Source organism: Athene cunicularia (assembly GCF_003259725.1).
Source record: "Athene cunicularia isolate RWA chromosome 6 unlocalized genomic scaffold, athCun1 chr6_part1, whole genome shotgun sequence".
NCBI lineage: Eukaryota > Metazoa > Chordata > Aves > Strigiformes > Strigidae > Athene > Athene cunicularia.
In genome coordinates this window covers 9,474,066-9,501,116 of record NW_020799105.1, presented here as the reverse complement: position 1 = coordinate 9,501,116, position 27,051 = coordinate 9,474,066, and the positions used below count along the sequence as shown (strand labels likewise).

Genomic DNA, 27,051 nt, shown 5'->3' with positions numbered 1-27,051 from the left:
GGGGGGGGGGCGGGAAATCAACCAAATCAAACCCCACAGAAAAGCAGAAGTTCTTCCGAGATCTTCACCCCAGATTTGCAGATTTAATGTATCTGGTTAGTTTAGATAACAGTCCAAGCTCTTCTTATAGATGTAGTGCATTGTTGCAGGAAATCTCAAAACATTTCGCTGTGCATCCGTTTCTCATACCTATGAGTATTTTTTTTGTATCAGCAGGTAACACTATATCATTTTGCTGTAAATTAATAGTATTAGTTTTGAGCAGAAGCTAAAGATATGCTTGTGAGTTATTTGTCAGTTGTTAACCATTTTTTTTCTCTGAGTTGAAAACCTAAAAAAGAGTAGGTTGAATTGTTTAAGTAAAATTGGGGAAAGATTTAGGCTCTAGAAAGGCTCTTTAAGTATATGACCCGTGACTTAGTCTGTCAGAGCAGGATATTCCATGATGGTTTATTTCAGGGCTGCTGAAAATGTGGAATAGCCTTGAATTCCAGCTGGCATAATGAAAGGATCAGATTTTTCTGTTCTGTTAATAAACATTAAGACAAAAATTTAACTTTTATAATTTATTTCAGGATTCCAAAAACTTACAAGTACTCAGTTACTTTACTATTCTTTTTAAGCAAGTCTCAAAGTGGGATTAATTGTCTGTAACTATCACAACTGCTCTAAAAATCAGTAGCAGAGGAGGGAAGGTCCCTTTCAGCATGAGCCTGATACAACTGCTACCTGATGTCTTGAGTGGACTGTATGTGTGCTCAGCCTGAAGCACAGACTTCAGGAAAATAATCACATAATGTTAGTGCAGTTATTTCCTGATTTTATTTAGATAATTTTCATCTAATTCCAGTTTCATTTGAAAAAGTTATTTTAATTTTTAAGGAACAGGTGTAATTACTAACGATGAAGCTGGAAGATAGTTTCTTTTTAGTGAAGCTCTGTGTGTTACCCAACCTTTTGAATAATGTTTCAAGTTTAAAGAAAACTTTAAATTACAGAAATAATACTTTGATATTTGTACTTCTCTTCATAAGCAAAGCTTCCAAGAGTATTTTGGTAGCCTGATAGTGCATCAGAGATGAGGTAGTCAAGACAAAAAAATTTTGCCTTCCATTCTTTATTATATAAAAAAAAAAAAAAAAAAAAAAAACCACACAACAAACATTGCTTTCCTTTATTGCTTGTGATAAAATCTTCAGCTCAGGTCTAAAAGATATTTAGTTTAGGTGAACAGGAAGAACTGTGTGCAGAAATAAAAAATATATATGCATTCTATTGAAATGAATAAATTAACTCAACAGTCAGAATCCAGTATAACTGTTAAGCAGTTATTACTTGCTAACAGTGCTGGGGTCACCCTGGGGATTCTCCACCATAAGGGCTCCCCAGAACTAGCAAGGGAATTCAGTTTACATACAAATCATACATATCCATTAGATTTCCTGGGGTGTCTTATGATAATGAGTTCCTGAAATTCATTTACATAGTCCGAGCATGCGTAGTAAAAATAGAGTGAGGGTCTTTGGTGGTCAAGGGAAGAAGTACGTGGTCTTCTTCATGGTGTCTGCTCTTTCCGGAGCATGCACTGTGAAGTCTGGAGGTCTTCTTCCTAACTCGGTGAGACCATCCTCCCTAGATGGTATCTCTGTGTCCTTTTGTTCGAGTCCCCCTTATCTTAGTTTGCCCAAGTGCCCACTGAAGGCTTTGAGTCTGCTATCGATGAGTTATATAGGGAGCGTTTTACTTTTGTCTAAACGGACAGAAGCCATGGGAAAACAGTTGAGTTCTTGGTAAACAAAACACAAGCAAAACTTCATGTATCACACTTCAGTCTTAATCATAAATTCATTGGTTTGAGCCCTTTCACTATAGAACTTTCTAGTATGACCAGACTTCCAACAGGTTTCACTGTAAAATCAGTCTTTTGCAGAAAGCAGTATCTGTGTTCCTGACATTGAGTTGATTTTAGTAGTGTGGTTTTTTAAATTAGAAGGGAAGTGGGATTCTAAATTATACTTGCTGAGTGAAAAATGAGATATTCCATTTAAATTGTCTTGATTACAAGTAAAATCTCAATGAGATCAGTACAGCTGATGAATAAAAGCAATCTGTGATTCCAGATATCAGTCCATGTAACTGGAGTCCTGAGACAACAAGTTTTTACAGCTCAGAGTCACAGATACTCAAATAGTTTCTCAGATGGTCTCAGCCTGGAAATGTATCATTCTCCCCATTCTATTATAACTGCAAACACTATGGGAATGAGGTAAACAGTCCACTGATAAAATGACTTGTGTAAGATTAGAAATCAGAGGGCGTTCCCATTATAGATGTGAAGTGTTGTAAAGTAAGTTCTTAACAAAATGTTAACATTGAAATATTCTAAACTATTAATTTAGGCAATTATGTTCTTTCCTGATGTACTTACTCAAATCAATTGTTTAAATTGCAATTAACTTTATTAAGGAGAAGGATAACACAAATCATGCCAAAGAACTCCACTAAATAGGGATGAAGACTTCATATGCAAATGATTTACCAACTAAACTACTTATTGAACATGTATTAAGCATTTTTGATGTGTGAAATATTACTGGAAATGCATTTCCTGTATTTTTCTTAATTTATATAAATTAAGTGTTCGAGCACAGGGTAATTTTAGTGCTGACTTTCTTTAATATCTTACAGGAAGCTTCAAAAGATGGTGCATGACATCAAGAAAAATGAAAGTGGGATAATAAACAAGTTCAAAAAGTAAGTTTGAAATGCCAGTCCTAATTTTATCAATTTGGGGTAGTTCAGATTGCTAACATAGTGTATAGTACTTCAGTGATAGGACCATGTTGTTCTAGAGAGATGTACTTCAGCATACGTAAAGAGCTTGAGTTCAGACCATATTTGGGTAAATGCATTTTTCTTTTGAGAATTATCATTGCTTGTTGTTTGGATGTGTGCCTTTCTTCTCAGGCCACTGTTTAGGCTACCTGCTGCAATTAAGGTTTAATTTGAGCTCCACCTTGAACCAACTGGTCAGACTTCATAGCATTTTTATGGGAATTCTGACTAAGTCCTCCTGTGTTTCAGTCCCATAAAACAAAACCCACCATTACCGAACATCCTTATTCCAGTAAGAAGCACTAAACACATGCATATTGATGTCGTGCATATGAGTATCATAAAATATTCATGGATATTTATACATAGAAAGAAATTCCAGTAATTCTGCATCCTTGTCAAATGAATACACTATTCACTATTTCCAGTCAAACATCTATTTAAACCAATTAGCTATTTAGCACACTTTCTCTCATTCTTAATGCAATAGCTCATTTGCATTGCACTTTATTTGGATGCGATTTTCTCATTCAGATGTCTTTCTTTACATGGGCCACTGACGACAAAAGTACTAAGTACTTTTTAGAAGTTAATTAGTACACAGTATCTGCAATGTTTCCAGGACGACCTTATTAAATTCTAGAAATACAGCTCTCGTGCATAAAATGCACATGCAAACATTGTTTACAATTGTTCTTAAAGAGTGACCATGATGGCTCAGTTCAAGGAAGAGAAAAAGTAAGATTTTAGCAGAGCTAATTCTTGGTATATACAAAGCGATCAGTAGGGCTGGTGGGAGAAGCAGTAGGGCTCTGCCTGGTTTGGCTCTGCAAGAGCTCTGGAAAGCGGAGCTGGCTCAGCTGTCGCCCCTGCTGCCAGCCATGGCAGGGCTGGTGCTGCGGGGGGCAGTTGCTGTACCTGGCAGAGGAGGGGGATACGCTTCTAGGAACGGCAGCGACCACCTGGCTCTCCCACTGCCCAGGCAAGAGGTGTAACCTTAGGCTGAAGGCCCTCTTTTGTGGCCTTTTTATCACAGCTGTGTTTCTGTCCACAAACCTTGAGCAGGCTCTATTGGTATCACCTGATATATCAGATTCTTGAGATCACTGTTTTCCTTTACTCATCCTCTTTCACTCTAGCACTGCTGCAGTTTGCAGTAAATCAGTCATGTGGTATATGTACTTGTTATTTTCATGCAAGTGCAAAAGCAAACTTTCCCTTAAAAGGATCCTCTTTCAACTGCTTGGACATTTAATTTAATCTAAGCATGTTTTTGTTTTTAACACAGTGTATATGTAAATAGACCACTGTGTTCAGAGATCAGTCTGAAAAAAATGTTTCACCTGGGACCTGCTCACAGGGAAGAGCTTCTAGGCTGTCAAGGCTTTTGGTGGGTTTGTTTTGGGGGGTGAGGGGGACTGGTTTTTTTAGTTGTTGCTTTTTAATAAAGGGTGGCTTCCTACTTCACAGTAGTAGTTTAAGTGTAGTTAATAATGTTGCAGTGGGTCCAGTTCAAATGCCTCAGACAGGAAAGCAGATGGCAGAAACAATAGAAGCATCTCAAGTTTATAATTCAAGGCAACAAATTGTATCCCATAGTTGCCTGGACATGGATTCTGCCGTTAACCAGTATTGCTCTGACTGTGTGTCCTTCACTGAGAGTAAGAGAGGAAAGACAGACAAGGGAAAAATAACAAGAACTAAATGTAGCCAAAGCTGGGAAGGTCAAAGGTGCCATCATTAAATGTCAGATACAAGATTGCTGCTATAACACTGCAATTCTTTGATTCTGTCAAGATTTAAAAAGAAAAAAAAAAAAAGAGCAGGCTCATAAGAACCCTCCTAATGTATGACTGCAGCACAAATCTCACATATCACCTCCAGCTACAAGAATACAAACTGAGATGTAAAAAATAATACAAGTAATAGAAATATCAGGAAGTCTATGGTTCATCTGAGTCATAATAATCTCTTCTACAACTATGAAGATCAGAATTTTACTCTTTTTTAAAAAAAATAAAGATTCTCACATTTGAACAACTTCAGAAATCAAATCTTGAACTCAGCATATGAGACTTGCAATAAAAGCATGTGTTGACAACACTGATAAGGATATGTACAAGACATGCCAAACTTTGCAGAACTAGAACGGGCTGTATTCCTCTGAATGTGCCCTCTGGGGACTTTTTGTTTGATTTTTTTTTTAGATGTTTTTCCTAAAAAATGTGATTATCCAGTTGATCACTTCCTTTATTTCAGTTAAAGGATTATTGTATTAAATGTCAAGGATCCAAGTATGGCTGAAGCAGGAAAAATTGTATAAAAAATCAGTTTTATGTAGCACAGATTTGGAATTTGTCTGTATTCTGGAAAAACTATCATTTTGACTCAAATTCAAACCTGTTAAAATAATTTTAGAGAAGTCAAATAATGTACTTGTTTATCCCTAGCCTAAAGTTGTCAAACATATGTATACCGTAAGCTTCTGCTACTGAAATGGAAAGAATGATCAAATACTTCTGAAATACATTTGACTTATTACCAATATTTACTAGGACCTTTCTAAAATCTGAATTGGCTCTTGATTATGCAGAAAAGTAAGCAAAGTTCTTTCATCAAGGGTCTTGCTTTCCAATCTGGTTCATCTGTGGGTTGTAGGTGGGGAGGGATACATCTACCATCCATGTGTGTCTTAAAGGTCAGCAGAAAGCAGTCTGAACAGTGATAGTAACAGGAAAGAAAACAACAGATTGTTTCATCATTGCTTAAAAGTTCCTGTTGCTTATTTCCTATCCTGTCTCAAAATATTGTGACAGTAGAAATATTGCCCACTGCAGGATAGCATTCACCTGCTTGCCCTTAATCACATGAAAAAACTGTTTGCAATATGGGAGTCCCAGCTGCTGTGCAGATCATGATGTCAAAGAGGATTATGTACTCAGGTGTAGAAACAATAGGTGTAGTCAAATTTGTATAAAGCTGAGGGCATTTTTTTCATATTTACATCTTGCTAATACAGGACAGGGATTGTAAGAGAGAAATCATAGGTTTCACGCTTCAGGATGGTTGCCTGTACTTGAAACACACTGTAAGGACGTAGCACTCTTCTGTAAATTATAAGCTTTAACCCTCTAGGCTTTGTTCACTGGAATCCTAGCTCCATCAAAGTCAATGCTAAAAGTCACGGCACATACAGCAAAGTCAGGACTTTACCCTAAAGATTTGATACATGCTGACCTACCATGTTGAATAAGACTAGAATTTCAAGTTACTCACCATGTTGCAATATCACATCCTATCAAAACTTCCTTTGCAAAGCCATCAGAAATCATGCACTTGTAGTTATTCGTCTAACTGCACACAATCTAAATATGTCCATTTCTTGAAATCGCATTTTCCATGTGACCTGAAAAATGGAAAGAAGATGCATCGTAATCTCATCCACTTTACCCAGCTTTTTAGTGGGTAAATTTTTACTTCAGATTTGTCTGGTCCATTTTTCTATGTGGTTCATTTATAACTTAGGCAGAAAAATGTAGTTGTGTCACTAAATGTCTCTTCAACCTGCATAGCTGCAACTAGAAGACAACCATGATCAAACCATTGGCAGGGGAAAAGTGGTATTTTATGGACCAAATGGTGAGAGAAAAAGTACTAAAATAAAGCTGTACAACACAAGAAACCAGGGAAAAGTATAATACCTACCTTTAACTCTATTCTGAAGAAAGATGATTTTTCAATGTGTAGCTGAATAGAGTGTTTTGAGTGCCAGGACTTTTATTAATATTACAATATTTCATCAAAGTGACAATAAATAAATCACAGCTATATGCCATTTCACAGGCACAACACATTGTAAAGAAAATGTGCAAAAGAGTAGTAATAGCAGGGGGTTTTAGGTTTCAGACCAATTTTACTTTGAACAGTTGTCAGATACTTACAAAGCTTTAACAAACTATTGCACTAGGTCATGAGAATACAGCTCAGGAAAACTTTATCTTTCAGCTGGATTACACCTGTTTGGAACTCTGAAAAAATTTTTGGCAAAGTTTGATTAATTTATCTTCTAATAACAAGTGTGATCTAGTGCACTAATACATACTATACTCAACTCCGTAAAGTTGTCAATATAATATTTGTAGAACCTATTAAGTTAAAATTGTTCCTAAGATGAGAGTGGACTTTGTACAGAATTAACAACAGAAAAAGTAAAGACTCTTGAAAACAAAGAGGTGTTAGGCACATCTTAAATGCTGAGGGAGTGAGCAGAAACAGTAGTAAGGAAATGCGGAAGAATTAAGTGCTACGTGTAAAGGGCTACTACTACATATGTTCGGTTACTTTTGGGTGTAGCTTGTAAAAACAAATGTTACTAGAACAGAAAACTCAGACCTCTACTGCAGTTTACTTCAAAATTCTTCATTTAGTGCAGCAAAACACAAAAATGTGCCATTAACTTGAAGTATGTGATTTAATATTCGCAATTCCTACAGGACTTATTACGTGAGAAGATCTAAGCACATGCCTAAATGTTTTGTTGGGTTAACCTCAGCATGCTATAGGGGGGAAAATCTCCGAATACGTTTTGGTTTTTTTTAATGAAATAGTTTATTCTCTTAAGTTGTTGTGAATTTCTGTACAGCACATTCTGTTTGTGTATAAGCAGCATCTAGACCCCACTACATGTCTCAAATGCCATCTGGGTATTTGTTGAAACTAAAATGTGTATGGTAAGGTATGTTATGTTGCTTTTAAAACCTGTAAACATATTCTCAAAAATGTTCCTGGGTTTTGAGTCCTTTAGAACTGAAATTTCTCAGGAATATTTCAAAATCTCCAGAAAATTACTTTCTGTTAAATTTTAGAAAAATACTAGTCCTATTAAAGTAAATGAAAATCTGAATTATTTGTGTTCTATCTCAGCAAATAAAGAGATACTTTACTAACTGTAACTTAAGTCCAGAGTAGAGTGGCACTAGAATATTTTACTTGAAAATTTCATTTGCTATAATTTTACATAACTGTTAAAAGATATGTAGGAAATCATTCTGTCTTCCACTTAAGTATATATGCTCAGTTGGATGGCATTCCATTCTTTCAGTCCTTTCTCAATATCTTCAGGAGAACAGGACAGTCAGTTGTCACTCTAAGCATCTATGTGGATTGTTAACATCGGAATCAGAAATAGCTAGGTAACTGCTTCTTTGCATAGGGGTCATGTCTTTTGAGCTTTGCATCATGGTTTGCACATTGAGTAAAGTTATGGCTCTTGCAAAGCAAAGCTCCAGTTGACTTCAAAAGAGCCTGCATTTCAGTTCTGGCACTCAGTAAATCATACCAGTACAGTGAGAATTATTTTTTTAACTGAATTTGAATTTTAGAATGAATAACATATTTGAAGAGATTCTAGCAAATGTAGATGTGGCCGTGAACTGGTTCAGCTCTGACAGAAACATTTTTCTTTTCTTCTATTGATATTCAGGTTCCAAAATGAACAAGTGGCCTTAATTTGCAAAACTGGGAAAGATACTTGGGATCGGTATGCTATTTCAAAGCTGCACAATGGCATGATAGGCTGCTTAGACACAGACCTCTGTTCTGTGCTTCATATGCTTTCATTGTAACATATTTACATTTTCCATCCAGGCCACTGCCAGGATTTAAAGGGTGTGGGACAAAGTGTTGCAGTCTTCTGCTTAGCAGGTTGGAAACATCATGTGGCTTAAGCCACATACTTTACACTGTGACCCAGCCAGCCTCTTCTTATTACCTTGGTTCCACTATTTTCCAAGTATCCACTGTCATTCATCATCTCAGGATAGACATGTTGCAAAGTACATTAATAAGTTTTGGTCTACCCTTCCTAAGACCTGGTATCTGCCCTGGCAGTGGCCCTGGGTTTTTCTTCTAACATGCCTGTGCTAACCTGGACAAAAGACAACAGCAGGGGTGTTGAGAATGTTTTTTAATTTACTGTTAGTACACTGTTATATTATGCTCCAGGAAGCTGAAGGCTCAGAGGCAGCTATCCATCATTAGTGTTGTTACTAACGAACAAAGCAGGTAAATACTTCAAAAATAATGTGCCTAGATTTGATTGTCTTTGGTTTGGTTTTCTGGGGGTGGGTTTTTTTGAGTTTTAGCAATGCCTGCACTATTTATTCATGCATGTGCATTTTTTTTTCGTGACTATCTGAACAACAGAATTTCATGAATCCGACTCAAAAGTAGCCAAAGCATTTCAGAACAGATGGGAAAAGTCTGTAGACTGATGTGTTAGTGCCAGCATGCCACCACCCTGAGTTACATTGGTATCTGAACAATAACACCTAAGCAGCATGCTCAGGACCTAAATACTGAGTGTCAAGTTATTGTAGTAAAGCAAAATTTGTAGACATCACTGTTGCTCAGAGATCACAAGAAAAGATTTAAAAAAAAAAAAAAAAGTTGCTTATTCTTGCAAATGTGTTTGTTAGGACCTGATTGAAAAATGAGTGAATCAATTCAGTGGACAAAGGTTCAGGTCCATGGGAGGTCTCATCAGTGCTACAAGGAAGCTGTCAGACAATGTTTAAAAGCCACTTTGAAGAGCCATTTTAATGTAAATTGTGTTAATGTTTTGTATGACTACAAAAAGCAAAGGTTGTTTGTTTTGTTTTTTTTTTCCTCTTCAAATGCATCAGTATGGCCTCTATCACACATGCACCATTTGTTTTGACTTTAAACCCAAATTTTTTTTTTTACAGGGTGGTGAAATAATTGATACATCAACTCACTGCAATTCAGTGTCTTCTCTGGACAGCTGCAATTTAGCAAGCAGGACTATACATATATACACATATATACGTATGAGCAGGAGTAGACATATGTATGTGCATACATATAAATTACATATATTGTATGCTCCTCTTTGCTAAATATATATATATACATGCACATACATATACATGTATATATGTATAGCCACAAGGATCCCTTTAGTATTTGTACAAATTATCTTTTGATACACTTGGCATTACAAATACCTTTACAACAGTATTTACCAAAAAAAGAGCCATAACACCATAAAATAATAGTAAGTGGAATCAGAATCTGGCCCTGAGAGACCTGGTATACATTTAAACATTTATCAGAAAATAAAGTACATGCAAAATGATAGCTCTAAAAATGGGACTGAAGAGTGCTGCACCACTTTCTTATGCCATGGTCTTAGCAGAGCCTCTGTGAACCTGAACAGATTTTCATCTTCAGATAGACATGCATTTATCTCTGACCCCTGTTATCTGTTTCTGCATTGGAAGTGGAGGGTGGGCAGGCAAAGAAGCTGTTCTTTCAAAATACATTCTAGAAAAAAAAATATATCTCAGAGTAGATTCTAATTTCTTATCTGTTTCTAGCATTTCAAAGCCTTTTCCTACAGCTATTTGCTAAGCATCTGTGATGGTAATCTGTATTTCTTCAGCTGCAGGTATCTTGTGTTACCAGCTTTTTTTATGTGTCTGGCACATGCTCCCTTCTAGTGGATGTTACTTTATTAGATCATAAATGTAATAATTATTGTTTACAGGCTAAAAAAAAAACCTCCACCAAGTCTACCACAAAGGGATTATGCTTCAGGTAAGGCTGTATTAATGTAAACTTTAACTTCATGTATGTATTTTTGATATGCCTAACAATATTTCAGCTATACATTTCTTCATAATTTGTTTTTAATGAGAGAATAGTGTACACTTATCAACAACTCTGAAGGTAGCTCACATCTCTGAGAGTCATGCAAAACATGACAAGTTATCCTAGTATGAAGAAAGAAGTAGCAAGTAGCTACTCTTGAAATCCATATTTATCAGGGTTCAGCACGTAGGCTGCTCTAAAAATGGAGAATTCACATCCAGTCCATCTCTGCCAGAAATTATGATGTGAAAGTAAATAGGGAAATAAGTGAACAAATGGATCATCACAGATTCAGAATCTTAATACTGAAGAATTGGCGTGACAATGATGATAATATGAATTATCTTAGAGGTAGAACTATACTTACTTATCACACAGCACTGCCCACAAACTAGTTCATGATTGTTTTTACAAGTTAACGGCTATCTTGTTAAGGAAACAATGATAGGAAAACTGAAGCAAAGACGACAGGGTTTGGAAGTTATCAGATAATTGTTCCAAGTTTAATGTAAACACTTGTAATTAGTGTGATGTCTTCGAGCTTTAACTGAAAAACAAGAAAGTGCAAGGCCCAGGGGTCAGCGATAGTTGTGTTATGTAGAAATTGTTATTCCTACTGAAAAATGAAATGCATTAGCAGGACATTCTGAGGTAAAGTGCATGCTCTGCTTTTCAGACCATGTGCAGATTGCCATTTTCTCATGCTTTTCCAACAGCTCTGAAAAACAAGCAAGCAGGCATTTAACTATTCAGTCCAAACCAGATGTGTTGCTTTGAACTTTTTAGGAAATTTTAACCACTCCTTTTTTAACTGAATATGATAAGTATAGCTTTGAAAAACCAATCTATGATAAACATTTATGTTCGCTATTCTATCTCCTTAAATAACTCTAATGTTTGGTTTAGAACATGCAGACAATGAAGAGGAACAATGGTCAGATGATTTTGTAAGTACACATTTTGGGGTAGTAAGAGGTTACTGTAGCAACAAGTTAGCACAAACAATAATAATAACAGTTTATTTTTTGAATCGACACTTGTGGTTGAACTTAATACTGTTGAAATGTTACTTTATTTGTTATATCAGCATTATTTACAAGGAGCCACTGATTTTTAGCTATCTCAATTTTTTTACATTCAACTTAAAAGTACAGTCAGAAGCACTGTCAGTGGTAGCTATGGATGCTAAGATTTTTGGAGACGAGTGTGGCATCAATTTGAGGGACTTCTCAAACAGAATAAAATTTCAGAAACCAGTAAGATCATCTATTTAGGGGAGGGAGGGTGGGAGGACTGAGGAGGAGAAAGCCACTTCTGATGAAAATTAACAACTTCTGATAAGATTTTAGAGACCATTAGAATGAAGCAAGTACAACCATCAGCCTGAAGTGACTAGTTTCCTTCTGGAGTTAGATCCTGGGTACCTTTTTAATAGGAAAAGGAGAGGAAGTGACAGGACAGTCCAGCTGGACTAGGAAGGAACTATCCTGTGAAGGGAAACAAGCTGTTGGTCCATAATTCAAAGAGTGAGCTCTTGGTGATAGCAAGGAGACAGGGAGCAGGAAGCTCCTCAGAGGAGTAGAAGGGGAGGCAGGCAGGAGTGCATATTTGTGTAGAGAGGGAGCACTAAGAGGCAGTGTAACATGTCCTTTCAAGGATACATTATTGTAATTTAGTTAATTGTACTCCTGCAAGGATATTTGTGTCATATAGTACTATGAAGCTGTATGTTATGAGATAAGAAATTGGAAGTTCTGTCTTTCTAGGACAGTGATTATGAGAATCCAGATGACCACTCTGACTCTGAGATGTATGTGGTCCCCAGTGAAGAGAATCCTGATGACAGCTATGAGCCTCCTCCAAGTGAGCAGGAGAAAAAGAAGATTCCCTCTGCATTCCCTATTTCTAGGGGTGAATATGCAGGTAGTTATAGAATAATTGACTATATCAGCTTGATAATTGCCTATTTATCAGTACCAGAAGAGAGATGGCCTTAAGTGGACTAACCTGTTCTTTCCTCAAGAGTTTGCATTTAATTCTGGCAATCAGGTCTTCAGTTTTCAGGGGTATGATTTGTTATTACAGCATGAAATGGGTTGGTATTGCTGGTAACAATGTCTAGAATTTTAATATAACGTGTCCTAAAGACTTTGATAAACACCTAACTTCAAAATTCAAACAGAGGTATGGAGATGTCACTAACTTGGCTCCAGATTCATCCACATATTTTAATGCAGAAATTTGTATTGAAGATTAAGTATGTAAGGCTGGACAGGTCCCTTCTTAATCTTTTCTTCATATCAAATCATTATTCCAGAAGCAGTGAAATGGAGGACAAAGCATCCCAAATATTCACTCCATGTTGTTGTCCTTCAAGTTTGGTACTGTGGAGGATAAATATCCTGAAACACAGGACAGGATCAAGATTTTATTTACATCAGTCCAGTATAAAGGTGTTCTTACTTCCTGTTTTGATTCTTTTCAACCATGTGCAGATTATACTGAAGTAAACTAAATTTAGCCTCAGTTAGATGAAGATTTGAGCCATGGGGAAAAGAAACATTGGTATGATACCTGCTTTCATTTTTGTATGATACAAGACTGGTTATAGAATAATCATCGAAGTGCTAAAGTGCTACATGTGTACTCACAGAAATTTATTAGCACTTCATCTGTATGTTCTTTGAAAAAGAGAGGAATTTTTAAAATGACACCCCAGAGGACTTGGCATAATTTGTGTTTCAGTCCCACCCTTTGTGCTGTGTAACAGTTGATTTTCTTATGTGTCAGGTATGTTCTTTTGCGCTTCCTATCACCAAAGTTCATACTGGCACAGGACATACTAAATAATGGAGTACACCACCCAGACACCACCTTTTCCCCACTGAGTTAAACAGCTGTTCATACAACAGTCAGTGTCTATGCACCCTCTGCAGCCTGATACAGAGGACTAGGTTGCTACCCTGAGCAATGAAATAGGCCACACAAGTTTACACACAACTATCAACATCTGGACCAGCATACACTCAGGTCTGCCTGAGCTGCAGCCACAGTAAAGACTTGTTTACACAGGTAATAGAAGACAGTTCAGAGGCTAATATCTAATTTTTACTACAATTGTTGTTTTCTTCCATATTAAAAGACAATCGTGGTAGTCACCAGCAGCTTCCTCCCATCAACAAACCTCTGCCAAGTACACCCAGTCCAGCCATGTCGAGACCGAAGAAACCATCCGTGCCATCCCTGCCGTTGCCATCTCCTGCTGCAAAGCCAAAAGTACCGCTGAAGCCGAAGGAGTGTAGCGATGATGAGGTAATGTTTATAGATATACCTGTTTTGACAGTTTAAATGACTGATGAACCCGCACCAGTTATAAGATAGAATGCACAGCAATACCACAGCCTGGTTGCTTTCTTAGTATGGTACAAATACTATTAGTATGGTATGTATCACAAGCAGTGACCTGAAAGTACTATGCTGATTCCTAGAGGATACCTGCCTACTTTGAGTATCAAGGAGGCTCTGTAGACTACAGAATATTTTCTGTTCATCTGTAACAATCTGTGGGCAGTGGGGAGAGAGCAACCTCAAAGGCTACCCCAGGACCAAAGGGAAGGGAGGGCTTTTAGCCACCAGTCTAGAACTGGAGTAATTTGGTAAAGGGTTTTCATTCTTGGGGAATCCCATCTGTGTTGGATGATAAATGTCTGAAATAGCAGTCACTGTGAAACAGCAACTATTGTAAACTGCTGCCAGGGCTTCAGTCCCAACAGTTTGTTGATACAATGGAGGTTTAACTGGTAGATTTTTGTCCTGCATTTTTCATAGGATAATTACATTGTGCCAGTGGACAATGACGACGATAACTATATTGAACCCACAGAAAGCAGCATGTCACTACCTACAAGATGTGAGTTTTAGTCATTTAAGTTAATAAATTAAGTTAATAATCATTGCCTTGTTAGGAACAACAGTGGAAAAAAAAATTAATGTCTGTTTCTAGGGTTCAAAGAGTGGAGGTGCAGCTATTAAAGAGAATACAGCCTGCAAAAAAACAGTTGGCTTCTTTGGCCCATGACAAGGCCAAAGAAAATTATTTTTAACTTTATTGGAAGCCATATTTAATTCCTGCTTCTCTCACTCAGCTGTTTCAAAGTCCAGCCCTTGTAGAACCAGGAAGCTTTTCATGGTATATGATCTCCCTCCTCATCCTAAGGAGCCAAAGCATTAAAATTTTCTGTTTGCTGAAGTGCCTCAGGAGAACAACAAGCATTTTTAGATTTTCAATTGATAAACAGACTTTGATTCTTTATTTTTACCTCACTGTTTGAAGTAAATTTAGCTGGAGAGTGAAGCTACTACTACAGTCCAAAGGTGAAAAGTAAATAGAGAAGAGTAGGTAGGTCTGCTCTGTGACATTACTGACAGTATCAAACCTATTCATCAAGGCATGAACACTGAATAATGTTTCCCTTTTAAAATGTGATCTGCTCAGTTGATTTGTTCAAGGTCACACAAAAAGGCTATGACTTGGACCTGCTTAATATTCTTATTCTATAACTGTTACACTGTTAGTTTTTTAATCCATATGTGTATGTATATGTGTGTATATACACACACATGCACAGATATATACGAATAAAATATGGTTTTAGCTCCTGTGAACAGATTTATGAAGACAACAAAGTCAGTCCTCCCTACCTCTCCAAAGCCATCTCTTCCTTCTGATTTGCAAGGTACGTGGAGTTTGCATCACTGTTAAAATAAAGGAATCTAAGATTGAGGAATATTAAATTACACTTGATGTATTCACAACACAAACCATATGACATACTTCAGAAAAACAAAAATATGTTCCCTTTTGGTTTTTCTGTGTTGTAGTGGTTGTTTTGCTTGGCTTGAATAGTGTATCTGTTTTAAGCTTGAATAAAACTAGAACAAATAATTTACCCCAAACTAACTTATTTTTAGTCTTTTGCTCTAGCAGAGTCCAAATGTATCAATACAGGAAAAACAATTATAGGACTTGGTATGTTAGTAATCCCATTTCACTGTAGGAATCAAGATTCAGTACTTTAAAACCACATCAAGATTCAACCTTAAAGAAATTCTGTATGCTTTGCATGTCCGGTGATAAGTGTTCCCATTTAAGCTCTATAAAGAGCAATTTATTTGGAAAAAGAAACAAAAGCAGAAGCAAATAAGAAAAATCATATTTGCTTTTGTAAGTGCAGATATAGTTGCTTAATCTTCCCTAGCTGTGCTAACTCTGAGTTGTTTTGCATCCTTATCTCATTAATTGCTTGGAATGTAACCTTTACAGACTGATCACACAGTTCTTTAAAAGTCTTTGCATATTCATTAGCGATGTGTTTAGCTTTCAAGTCGTAAACTACATAAGTTTTTTCTGAATGACTTAAGATTTTGTGAGTTACTTTTCAGACCTTTTTAAATGTCCTTTTCAATCATAGCCCTTCTGCAAATCAGTGTTGAGCAACAACCATCTCCTGACCGATGTTACTAAAAAAAATAAAACATCTCCCCCTGGTGGGAACTCGGACACTTTGTCAGCGCAATAAAAGCGATTGAAGCCTGACATGAGCTTTGTTTAAATATGATTCATTTGTCACTCAGAATGGCATAGATAAGGATGCTGGTGGTTTTGGCTTTTTAATGTATGTGAATTAAAATACACCTATTGGGACAGAGCTCAGGGATGGATGCTGGCCATGCAAATAAGCCAGCCTGTATTTATGATTCACCTGATCTCTTCCTCCCTGAGAGTCAAGGCTGAATGCTACCACAGGTATGATAACACATCTTGTGCAAACCTGGGACAGTTTGGAAAACACAAGCATTCTTTTTTTCTTTGAGGGTGGGATTAAAAAACAACAAAGAAAAGCTTGTGGGGTGGGGGGAAGGTTCATTAATACAGTGACTGTTTATCAGACTTCCCAGGACTTTTCCTGAAGACCAGGGATGTAGCTACCCCAGGGTTTTTGAATCAGAACAAAGCTCTGAGCAGATTCTCCAACTTATTTTTCCAGAAGCAGAAGTACAATTGATTCAAATTCTGATCAGTTTTTCTGGTAATATGCAGTACATTTTTTGCTAATCAAAGAATATATATTTTTCCTCCCTGTCCTACAGAAGTCTACGAGGTTCCTGAAGAAGAGGTAAGGCCTTTCTATAGTCTATAAACTCACATTGTCCTCAGGTAGGGCACAAATGTGATTGTGAAAGAAGATGATCCCATTTTCAAAGGGGAAAAAATGGGAACTCTGTTTTCACAGAAGACCTGCTGCTGCTTCCTTCACGGAAAAGCAGGCAAGCCAATTCAAAAGGTCTGCACATCAGAGTAAATGGGAAGGGGCTGATGTTTCCCAGTCCTATGTGATAGTGAGCTGGTCTGGGAAGCAGCAGCCTAAGGGAATGTTTTCCAGAAGCAGACCTGCAGCAAAGGAGCAATGACAGTTCTGACACAGTAATTTTCTTCCCACTGCTGGTACTGACATGACATATGGCCAAAGCAGTGTGCTAAGGGCTTCAGAGATTTACTGGTGGTGCCACTCCCATCCTAGTGCAGATTACCAGGCAGAGCTCTAGTAGAAATCTATACCACAACACAGAAATAAGATACTGCTGTGATAACATAAATAGAATCATACAAATATGTTTTACTAAATCAAGAAGTGACCAAATAATTCACTGCCTTCTCTCTTACAGGAAAAACCATCACCACCACCGGTAACCAGGTAACCCATTGCTATGGATGTTTGTGCATGCTTTAAAACATGTCAGAAAATACATTTTCTCACCTAGATACTATATGTTTGATAATGCTCTATCTAGAAGATATACATAGTCATTCCCTAGATTATCTACGCAAAGATTGTCATCCATTTCTATATTAATTTCAATAACCCAAACAATACATATTAAAAGGAAATACCTCTTAAGGGTACTTTTTAGAATTTTGGGGAGGTAGGGGAGGAGAAAGAGAGTGACCTTTGTATTCACTGTTAAATATATTTTTCCTTTCTAAATTCATGTTTTATCATTAGGTTCACTAAACCACTTCTGTCTGTGCCTGCTCAGAATACAGAGCACTCCCACATGCACAGCATGACCAGAGAGTCACCTAAGCTGGATACTTCCAGGTAAGTCAACAGCAGCTTATATCAATAGGAAATACTAGCAGAAACAATTTTCTCCTCTTTATCGTGTAGCCTTCAGACAGTAAGCACTTGTCAGGACACACAAATAGCTAGGGATATTGGGGCAAGGTAAGAATTGAAAGTTCTTATTTCCTTACAAAATTTTGTATTCAAGCTAGTTTGCTAAATGGGTACTGTTTTCTTGAAGGTCCCTTTAGGGATCCAGTGCAGGGGTAAAACATCTCTGCAAGCCAGTTTAAAGTCCTGTTACCCGTTTCTGTACCCTTGCAAATGAGGTGTTTTTGTAGGGGGTGGGGCACAGGATTGCTTGTAAAGAAACTGGACACAGTAAATCGATGATTTATATGCCAAGTCTCTGGAGGAAAAGAGGCAAAGGAAACTTGAGTCTGCAGCCTATTTCACTCCTGTGTCCCTAGAAGTGTAGGAAGCTGCTTCATAACCACTGTCTCATCCTTAGGACATTGCTCTACAAAAGAGGCCATATGTCCCAGGAAGAGCAGGTAGCATCCACAACACTGTGTTACAGTGTATGGTGAGGTCCTGTGCACAGCTGCAAGGGGCCCAAGGTCCAGGACAGAAGCTCTTCTAGAGTAGTTCCACACTAAGGGCACAGCATCACAACCACTGCAACAGTGCATCGCTACAATTAAATCCATTTACTGCAGACCTCCTCCTCTCTAGATCTTGAAATGCTTATCTGAGCCAAGCAATTAAATAAGTAAATCCTACTCATCTTAACTTATCGTGTATATTTTCCAGAAATATTTTGCCTCTTCCCAGAAATCGTCTTCATCCAAAACCAGTGAGTAATGTGCCGCTATAAAAGAAAATGTTGAACTTAGGCTGCTTTGTGTTTTATATATATAAATAGATGGATGCTTTTTATTATCTGTTCTGTATTATAACAGAAGCAGATGACTCTGAATGTCAGATTGATCTAATATTGTAACTGTGGCTATTAATCTTTTGGACAAAAAAGGTACATTGGACATCTGTATTGATCCAAGAAAAGACTTCAGATGTTTTGAGGGATATTTGTCTCAGTCCACAAAAATAATTTATTATACTAAAAAATACCAGATGAACTCCAGGAACCTTACTTTTGGTAGCAGTGGGTGATTTTGCACAATCTGAAGCATCCTTGAGTCTCAGTCCTCTCAGATGATGAATGATTAATACTTTCTGAAAATGGAATCCTTCTAAAATGTCAGGCTGTAGTCTGAGCAACCAGTATCACTATGAAATGCAGTCCATGAAGCAGTAATTACAGGCTTTGAGCTCCTAAGACTGTTTTTAAGTTATTCCTCTTCTTCCTCTACTCTTGTCCCAGTCTGTCCCTTCCATGGTACTGGAACAAAAAAAAAAAAAAAAAAAAAAAAAAAAAAAAAAAAAAAAAAAAAAAAAAAAAAGCATAAATAGTTCTTTTTCAGCCAGATTAGTTCCATAAATTGTTCTGTATCATAGCTCTAGTAACAGTTGTGCCAGCACAAGAGAAGGGTGCACTTGAAGAAGCAAGAAACAGGGTGACAGTAACTGCATCGGCATCTGTGCCAAAAGCTGTGTGCATCAGACTCTGTCCCAGCTCAATGCTCTGAATTGTGCTTAAGAAATAATGTCCACCAATAACTACACAGAGAAATTAGACTCTAAAATTTAGGAATTTGGGGTCCATAGCATTAGATTTTACAGTAACATAATGCAGGAGGTATAAAAACATCTTATAGTCTTACTTTCAATCCTTGAATTTCTAGATATACCAAGTATTTATGTTGGGGTTTTTGCACACCTCTGCATTCAACAGCAGCAGCATTTTAGTTTCCCTTTCACCTCATCACAACGTTCTTTCTTAGATCTGTATCCTGTAAGATGCTGAACAATTCCTGAGTGATGCCAAGTCCAGGATTTCTCTTTTTTTTTGAAATGGCTTGATTTCTCAGCTTTTTTTTAGCAATATACTGTTAGGGGGAAAAAAAAAAAGACAAAAAACCCCAACAAACAAAAAACCCAAAGAAATGAACAAACAAAAACCCGCCACGCACAATAAAAACCAAAACAGTTTAGCACAAGAGCCAGCCTAGTAAAAAATTACCCAGTGTTGTCCAAATTTGAGTCTTTCCTTGTTGTAGAAGTTGCCAGCCATTACAGTTTTAAAGAAAAACATGGTAAGCAGCATCATGGCTGTCCAGTGCTGTTTTGTGCCTTTCCATCTCTGACTATGCACACTGACAAAGCAAAACGATAATTGAAACATCTCTTAACTGCTCCCATTCATTACATTCTCGACACTAATCAGCCATGATCATGTTAACAGAACTGCAACCCTTGTTCCTCTCAAAGGCCTGGGCTGACTAGGAGAAAAATTTCTCCAGATCTCACGCGCTCAACTGTTGGATGATGGGTTACACCTCTCCAACCAGAGAATGGATGCATTTGTGACCTACATTAGTGAAAAGCTATTAACCCAATGGATGAAGATGGACAAATTAATAACTGGTTCCTCTTTGAAAGATACTTATCAAATGGGAGTCTGATTCCCTAAAAGACAAGTGGGAACCGAAAGCAAGCATCTCCAAAAGAAGCTGTGAAATGAGTTGGATTGCTTCAACTCTAGTATGGTTAAAAAACAGTCTACTCGGTATCCTCTGAGTGGAAGATGTGTTCTTGGTATATTCAAATGTGCTGCAAAATTCCTGCTTTCCAGCTTGGAAATGAAATGTGAACCAAAAGGTCTTGCTGCAAAGTTCCAGGTCAGTTTTCTCAATACTACAGGCAGTCTCGAGGTTAATGGAATGTTCAAAATTAGATTGTGGTTTGCTAAAACTTTTCAAATGCTGTCGTAAAGGCTGTTGAAAAGTGGATACTATATGCATCCATACAAATATTTCTTTAAACATTACTACAGATCACCAAGACCAGATTATTTATTTATATACTTTCCATTTAATAATAATTCTTTATTTAATTGCTTCTTATCAAATATAATGTATTTTTCCATTACAGGACCATGAAACAAACAATAATGATGAAAGTAAGTATTCTCTACTGAAAACATAGCAATATGAGAGGGATTTATTGTTAATATGTCACTAGTGACCTTAATATACCATATAGTAGAGTATGTCAGTGTAAATTTTATCTTTAACAGTCAGCACTAAGCAAGAAATATTACTGAACTGTTTTCTAGTATAATCAGCCTGAAAACACATTAAGACAAAAATTTTAAATAATGGATTTTTACTTTTACTACATTAACATTGAAATGGCAGTGAGGAAACTCCACTGTTCAGATACGGCTTATATTGCATACTGAATATGTTGTTTCCATCTCTAGATCATAGCTTCAATAGCACACAAGAATCCAGATTTCCCACTGGAGCAGCCCCATCTCCACTACCAAGGGGCCTGTGAGTAAAAAAATAATAAAACTACTTTGGGGATGGGGTTAATAGGTGTATTCGGAGCTATCCTTGCCTATGGCAATCAGAATTGGGGAGTAATTTTTATTGCGGATCACGAAAGATACTCTGAATAGGTAAAGGCAAGCTTTTATTTTGTTATTTCTGGAGTAATGCTGTTTGAATGTCAGTAGCTTTGCCCTTCACTGCCTATCACTGAAGGCAGAGACTCACTGGCTTGCTTATTTTAGTCACGTTCTGCAGCAGTGGCACGTGCATGCCTATAAATGCAGGAAGTTATGTTTTTCATTAAAACTCTTCTGCCCAACCCAAATTGTCATCTTAAATATTGGACAGAATGTAGCTTCCTTGCATATCATAAGTACCTTTACGAGTACCCGTGCTACATCTGATACCCCACACCTCAACTGCTACAGCTGTCCAGTAACGGTATCACATCTTGGCCAGAAATATCTTGGGAATCAATGAACGTGATGCTTAGTTGCTAAATGAATTCACATATTCTTTTTCCTCCAACCTGCAGAAAGAAAACTTCTAATGCAGTAAATTCACCAGTAAGTTGACTTGTATAATCAAACTATAATTTTACAGGTGATTTTTTAATTTATTGTAAAACTTAGGTTTTTATCGTTTGTTTGGGTACAATATAAATGCATAAAAGTATAGGGGACAGGCTTATAAAAGAAAGGAAATATTTGGGTGCTGTTATGTGAACTAAGCAGCAGTGAGAAAGCTCACGTAGAAAAATATTTTGATTAAAGGGATATTTGGACTCAATAGGATGTAACAATGAAACAGTGCAAGAACTGAATAAAGTGAGAAATGGGAACACAGGCCATTCAGAAGTACTCCCTGAAATACACAGGGCTGCATATGGGGAACATGGATTTATTGTAAGAGTGATAGCTCAAGAAAGGTGCGGAATTTTACCAGAATTTATTGGAGGCTTTTCACTAAGTATTTCATCATTAGAAAAATATTGCAAAACCTCTTGTGGGAGAAAGTGAGAGAACTGGTTGAAATTTTAAAAGAAATTAATTTGCAAAATGTTTTGAAACTGACAGTTTATGATCTTTGTTTCAAAATGAAAAAAAATGAAACTGGAAGGTTGGGTGAGTTTTACTGTGAGCTAAACTGACAGTTTAACTTTCAGTAAAAACAAATGTGTTCAGACATTTGTGAGCATAGCTTGACAAAGATGAAAATACTGAAATTTTTGATTCGCAAGTATTTGGGATGGACGTTTCATTTTTTTTGACTTGTGATAAGAATGAACCATTTGTTAAAAAAAAAAAAAAAAAAAAAAAAAAAAAAAGCTTGCGTTTCTCTAGATTTTACTTCTGTCCATCTATTTATACACACAAACTGGGATTCTTTCCAGATCTACTTTACAAAATCCCAGGCTTCAAGGTCATACAACTAGGCTCTTCACAGAATGGCCATGTAGCTACTGCCTAATGCCTCCAGGATGCTGTCAATCTTAAATGTAAACTAGTTCACAAAAACTATAAAAATATAAACATTTGCTGTACAAGTGACATGCCATTTAATACTTGATTTCCTTCTGTTTTACTGCAGAAACCATGTTTACCTTCCAGAGAGACCTTACCTGTGAATGAAGGTAAATTATCTCTACTATTGTGAAAAAGTTGTCATTTATCAGAACTTTCATTTTATTAAAAACATGAGACAAACAACACCACATTCAATTTACTCTAGGTTTTTGAGGGGGTTTGGTTTTACCAGTTTCAAACTGGATCTGGCCAGTCTTAGTTGCACTGAGTATCATTGTTCTCTAAAAGCAGTCGCAGTGAAACTGCTGAGGTTACTGGCAGGGTAACACACCACATCATGGACCAGCAGTGTGCCATACAGGCCTCTGACGTGGGGAAGGGAGGCGAAGCGCGTGCATCATGGAGAACTCAGCCAGAACCACCTCACACGGAGGCGACTCCTGGCAAGAGGCAGAAAATGCATCTCCCCTCTGTGCAGGCGGCAGCTCCTCCGGGCAAAAACCCAGCAGGAGCTGCCGTGTAACGCGAGGGTAGGGTGCGGGCGGCCGGCAGCTCTGGCCGGCAGCCTGCCCAGCGTGCTCCCCGCGCTCACCCCGCTGCCGCTCGGAAGGCCAGTCTCCCGCTGGCTCCTGCAGGCGCTCACAGCGCCGGCTGTTTGCCTAGAAATTTGGTGGTATGCCACTAGTTAATAAAGAAAGCAGCAGCTTGCCAAGCTGCCATGTAAGGAAAAACCCCCAAAGTTACAATAATAAAAGAAACCCTCCTTCTACTACTGGGACTCTCTTACCTGGGGACAACATATTTCTGAAGAAACCTTGACTCTACAATTTGTTTTCCCAGCTACAGAAAAACCTACAGCAGCAGAACGACGACGAGGTTCAAGCCAAGAGCTTCCGCTTCCACCCCTTCCAAGTGGTTCCCAAAAGTAAAATCTCTTTTCATCATCTTTTGAATATTTCAGTGCACCAGCTCCTAGTGCTCAGTCTTAACACAGCTGTTAGAAGTTCAAAGGGGAGCACTGTCTTCTCTGTATCCTTCTGTTGCCTTTTGAAAGTCATGTTTCTTGAAGCCTCACAGTAGCAAAAAATAAAACACAGGAAATGCATCCAAATACTATCACCACCACCAAAAAGCATGGGAGGATATAATTGCTAGGTGATGAAATTTAAACCAGAAGTACTAGTGCAATAGGACTTTTTTTAAATACCTGTATCTGGCCCTTATTTGTCAATGGACAGATGGATGAGATGGAACATGTTCTACCACTGCATGCTTCAAATACATAATTTTAATATTTTCAGATCTCCTCAGACCTTTCTGTAATCTATTGATATTTATTTCAGGCCTCTGCTCCAAAAGTCCTCAATTCTGCCAAGTAAGTATAATCCAGATTATGAATTAAAATGCAATTAATTTGTCATTTCAAATTAATATTTGAATTAATATTATCTCAAGATGCCATGCATGGAATTAACATTTGTCTCTGTAATGGATACAGAGAGGAGATCAGGTATCCAGTGGGTTAGCTCAGCTAGTAAAATTATGGGAGTGTGTCAGGATTATTGTATAAAATGAAATATGAAAATTGGGTGCTTCATTCCCATTTGTGACTACTGCAGATTTCTACCAAAAGAAGCTTGGGTCAGTTCCCATCACAATAAAGATACCATCAATCTCTGCCACAGAAGAACCCTAAATATGACACTTCTGGGCTGTTCCAGGCTTCTGTTGCCTAGAAGCCAGACAGATTATTATTGCTTCCAGCAATTTATTCTTTCTCTGCAGGGAGGAAAAAAAAAAAAAAAAAGTATTTTTATAATGCAAACACTAAAGCTCTTCTGTAAGTAGTACTTTCAAAGACAGATTTCAGAGTTAAAAATAAATTAGGTAATATCTATATATGAACTCTCTTTGTACAGAAGTGCAAATTAGATCTAATATTTTTCTAGTCTCTTGTTAGCAGACACTTGCAGCCCTTCCTACAATCCTTTTTCTGCACATTTCAGTCTGAGCATATCTTTCCCATTGTAAATGGATGGTGAGAATTGCACGTAGAAATCTGCATTTGGTTTAGCTTAAATTTAGGCAGTGTTATTAGTACTTCTCTCTATTTCCTGGAAATGTTTGCTTGATGTATGTTGCAATTACATCTCCTGTGCTGTGGAAGTATAATAATGGTTCATATTCATGCAATAGACTGTTCCTGTTGCACAACTGATGCGCTTCAACTTGTAGCATAAATTCTCACTAATCCCTGAAATGTAACTATTCTTCAAGGTCATCTGGTGCTAAGTGATGTTGTGATTAGTAAACTTTCTTTAACACACTCTTACTCTGTGCCAGGTCCAATACCAACTTCATCACAGATACAGTTGGTTCTAATCGCTGTTGTCCCTTCAGCATAACCTGCCATCTCTTCCTTGTCACCAAGCTCAAGCCTGGTGCCAACCTTCATCATCTTCATAAAAAGTACTAATTTCCCATATGGCACAGTATTAAATGCTCTACTGAAGTCCAAAGTACAGTATCATATTAATACCCTCTGTAGAACTCTGTTATTTTATGAAAGGTCTGTAACATTTTTACCTACTTGGGTAAATTTCAGATTTTCTCTTTGTAGTTATACCTTTGCCTCCAAATCTTAATGTTCTTTCCTTCAAAGTCTTTCCTAGGCCTTTGTGTTCTGTAGTTGCTCAGGTCACTTTTTCCACTTTAAGTATGGCAATTATGTTTGGTCTTCTTTAATCATATGGCACCACCCTGACTCGAAACTTATTTAAAATAATTGTTACCAGACCTGTAATTTCACGTGCCAGTCTTTAAAATTTCTGGGATAAAGGTTATCTGGGCCCACCAGTTCAATTGCACTAAGGTATTTGAGTTTTGCTTACAGTTTGGTTGTGGAAATTTCCATTTCAGTACCAGAACTACTATTGGTTTACTACCTGGATTATCTTTAAAATCAATAAAATTCTTACTGCAGACAGTCCCATTTCTCTTTCATTTTTGCACAGCTAAGGAATCTCTTATTACTTATTTTAATTTCCTTTTATAAAGTCTAATTCAGCCTGACTTCTGGCAATTCTTACTTTATTCCTAGAATGTAGTTCTCCGCTGTAACTTTTGCAGCTGGTCAGTCAAAATTTGACAGAAAACCCAAAACTCTTAATACTGAATAGCCTTCTTCAGGTGATTATTCATTCATTGAGAGTTGGAACTGCTTCTTATAATGTCTCTGTGTACTTGGAATGCAGCTTCCAGACAGTTGCACCTTTACTACAAAATAAGTTCTAAACCTAATTCACACAGGTATCTTTGACCTCTCCAGTCCAATTCAATTTTTTAATTCTGAGTCACTGTGTGATCACCTCTATAATATTCTTACTGATTTCTGAAATCAAAATCTAAATCAGAATTGTATTAATGAAGATTTGATAAAGCAGTCTGCAAAGTATCATGTCCAGGAATAGGTGAATCCTAAAAATCCTAGTAGTATTCTTTTACCCAGTAAGTAATACCAAGAGCAAATAAAACCTCCCATATTAACAGACTAAGTAACACTCAACTTTCTACAATCATCTTCTCTGGTATCGTGATACTGATCTGTACCCAGCTCTCATCACAAGTACCTAGAACAGACACCTATACTGTCTTTGGCCATGAATCTGTTTCACCAGAAGACAATAACCTATACTTATTTCCCATATTCCTGTCTTGTCAATACTATGCAACACTAGCTAACCATTTCCCTTCTAACTTCTTAAACTCTTCAACATCTGTATTCCAGCCCTAATAGCTTTTTTCTACTGTGATTCGTTATTACAATTACAATTAAGCTTCACAATCTTTCCTACTAGTTCTGCTTCTCTGTTTAGCTGTCTAGACTTCTTGCACACATATACAAACACTTCAGTTGGACTAAATTAGTGAAAAATTACGTCTGAGCTACATTTGTTTTCCTGACTCCCTCACCTATATAACTACTTCTTACACTGGACTGTGCTTTTTTGCATTGTGTTCCTTCGTTCTCTTTATCTGTTGCTACATTGATTCACTTAGGTGGTGGTTGGTTTTTTTTTTCTTGCATTTTAAGTCTAGCTCTGGCTTTTAACCAAGTTATTAACCAAACTGTTATTAACCGAACTGTTTCTCTCCCTATAAGCAAGTCTCCTCTTCAGAGCAGGCAGGTGTCCCAGGCACTTATATAGGGTCCATACATTTACAGTAGAAAGCTTTGCCAAATGATACCAAAGATTTCCAGATCTTCCAAAGTCCTTGTAACAAATTGTTTTCTTACAGCATAACAAATATACTTTGAAAACTTATACGTGTTGTTCTTTCCCTTTTCCAGAAGTGCCAGAAGCTGCAAACCGTTCTCTGGGTACTTCCCCTCACATCAGCATTTCATCTAATTCAAGTACAGCAGACCAGGTATAA

At 37.3% G+C, this 27,051-nt stretch overlaps 1 protein-coding gene across 2 annotated transcripts in view; it reads left to right on the top strand.

Moving 5' to 3' along the window:
- Positions 1-27,051, top strand: part of BLNK (B cell linker) — a 101,887-nt gene that overhangs the window by 67,067 nt on the left and 7,769 nt on the right. The window contains exons 4-22 of one of the 2 annotated variants that reach the window (XM_026851653.1): positions 2,689-2,754; positions 8,318-8,374; positions 10,403-10,452; positions 11,413-11,453; positions 12,273-12,429; positions 13,649-13,818; positions 14,335-14,416; positions 15,162-15,242; positions 16,657-16,682; positions 17,233-17,261; positions 17,571-17,666; positions 18,444-18,486; positions 20,685-20,712; positions 21,016-21,088; positions 21,624-21,654; positions 22,679-22,721; positions 23,461-23,539; positions 23,958-23,989; positions 26,966-27,045. In XM_026851653.1, the coding sequence (XP_026707454.1) occupies positions 2,689-2,754; positions 8,318-8,374; positions 10,403-10,452; positions 11,413-11,453; positions 12,273-12,429; positions 13,649-13,818; positions 14,335-14,416; positions 15,162-15,242; positions 16,657-16,682; positions 17,233-17,261; positions 17,571-17,666; positions 18,444-18,486; positions 20,685-20,712; positions 21,016-21,088; positions 21,624-21,654; positions 22,679-22,721; positions 23,461-23,539; positions 23,958-23,989; positions 26,966-27,045 (1,264 nt within the window). Of the gene's footprint in view, positions 1-2,688; positions 2,755-8,317; positions 8,375-10,402; positions 10,453-11,412; positions 11,454-12,272; positions 12,430-13,648; positions 13,819-14,334; positions 14,417-15,161; positions 15,243-16,656; positions 16,683-17,232; positions 17,262-17,570; positions 17,667-18,443; positions 18,487-20,684; positions 20,713-21,015; positions 21,089-21,623; positions 21,655-22,678; positions 22,722-23,454; positions 23,540-23,957; positions 23,990-26,965; positions 27,046-27,051 lie in introns of those variants that run through there. The other variant, XM_026851652.1, reaches the window with a different exon arrangement.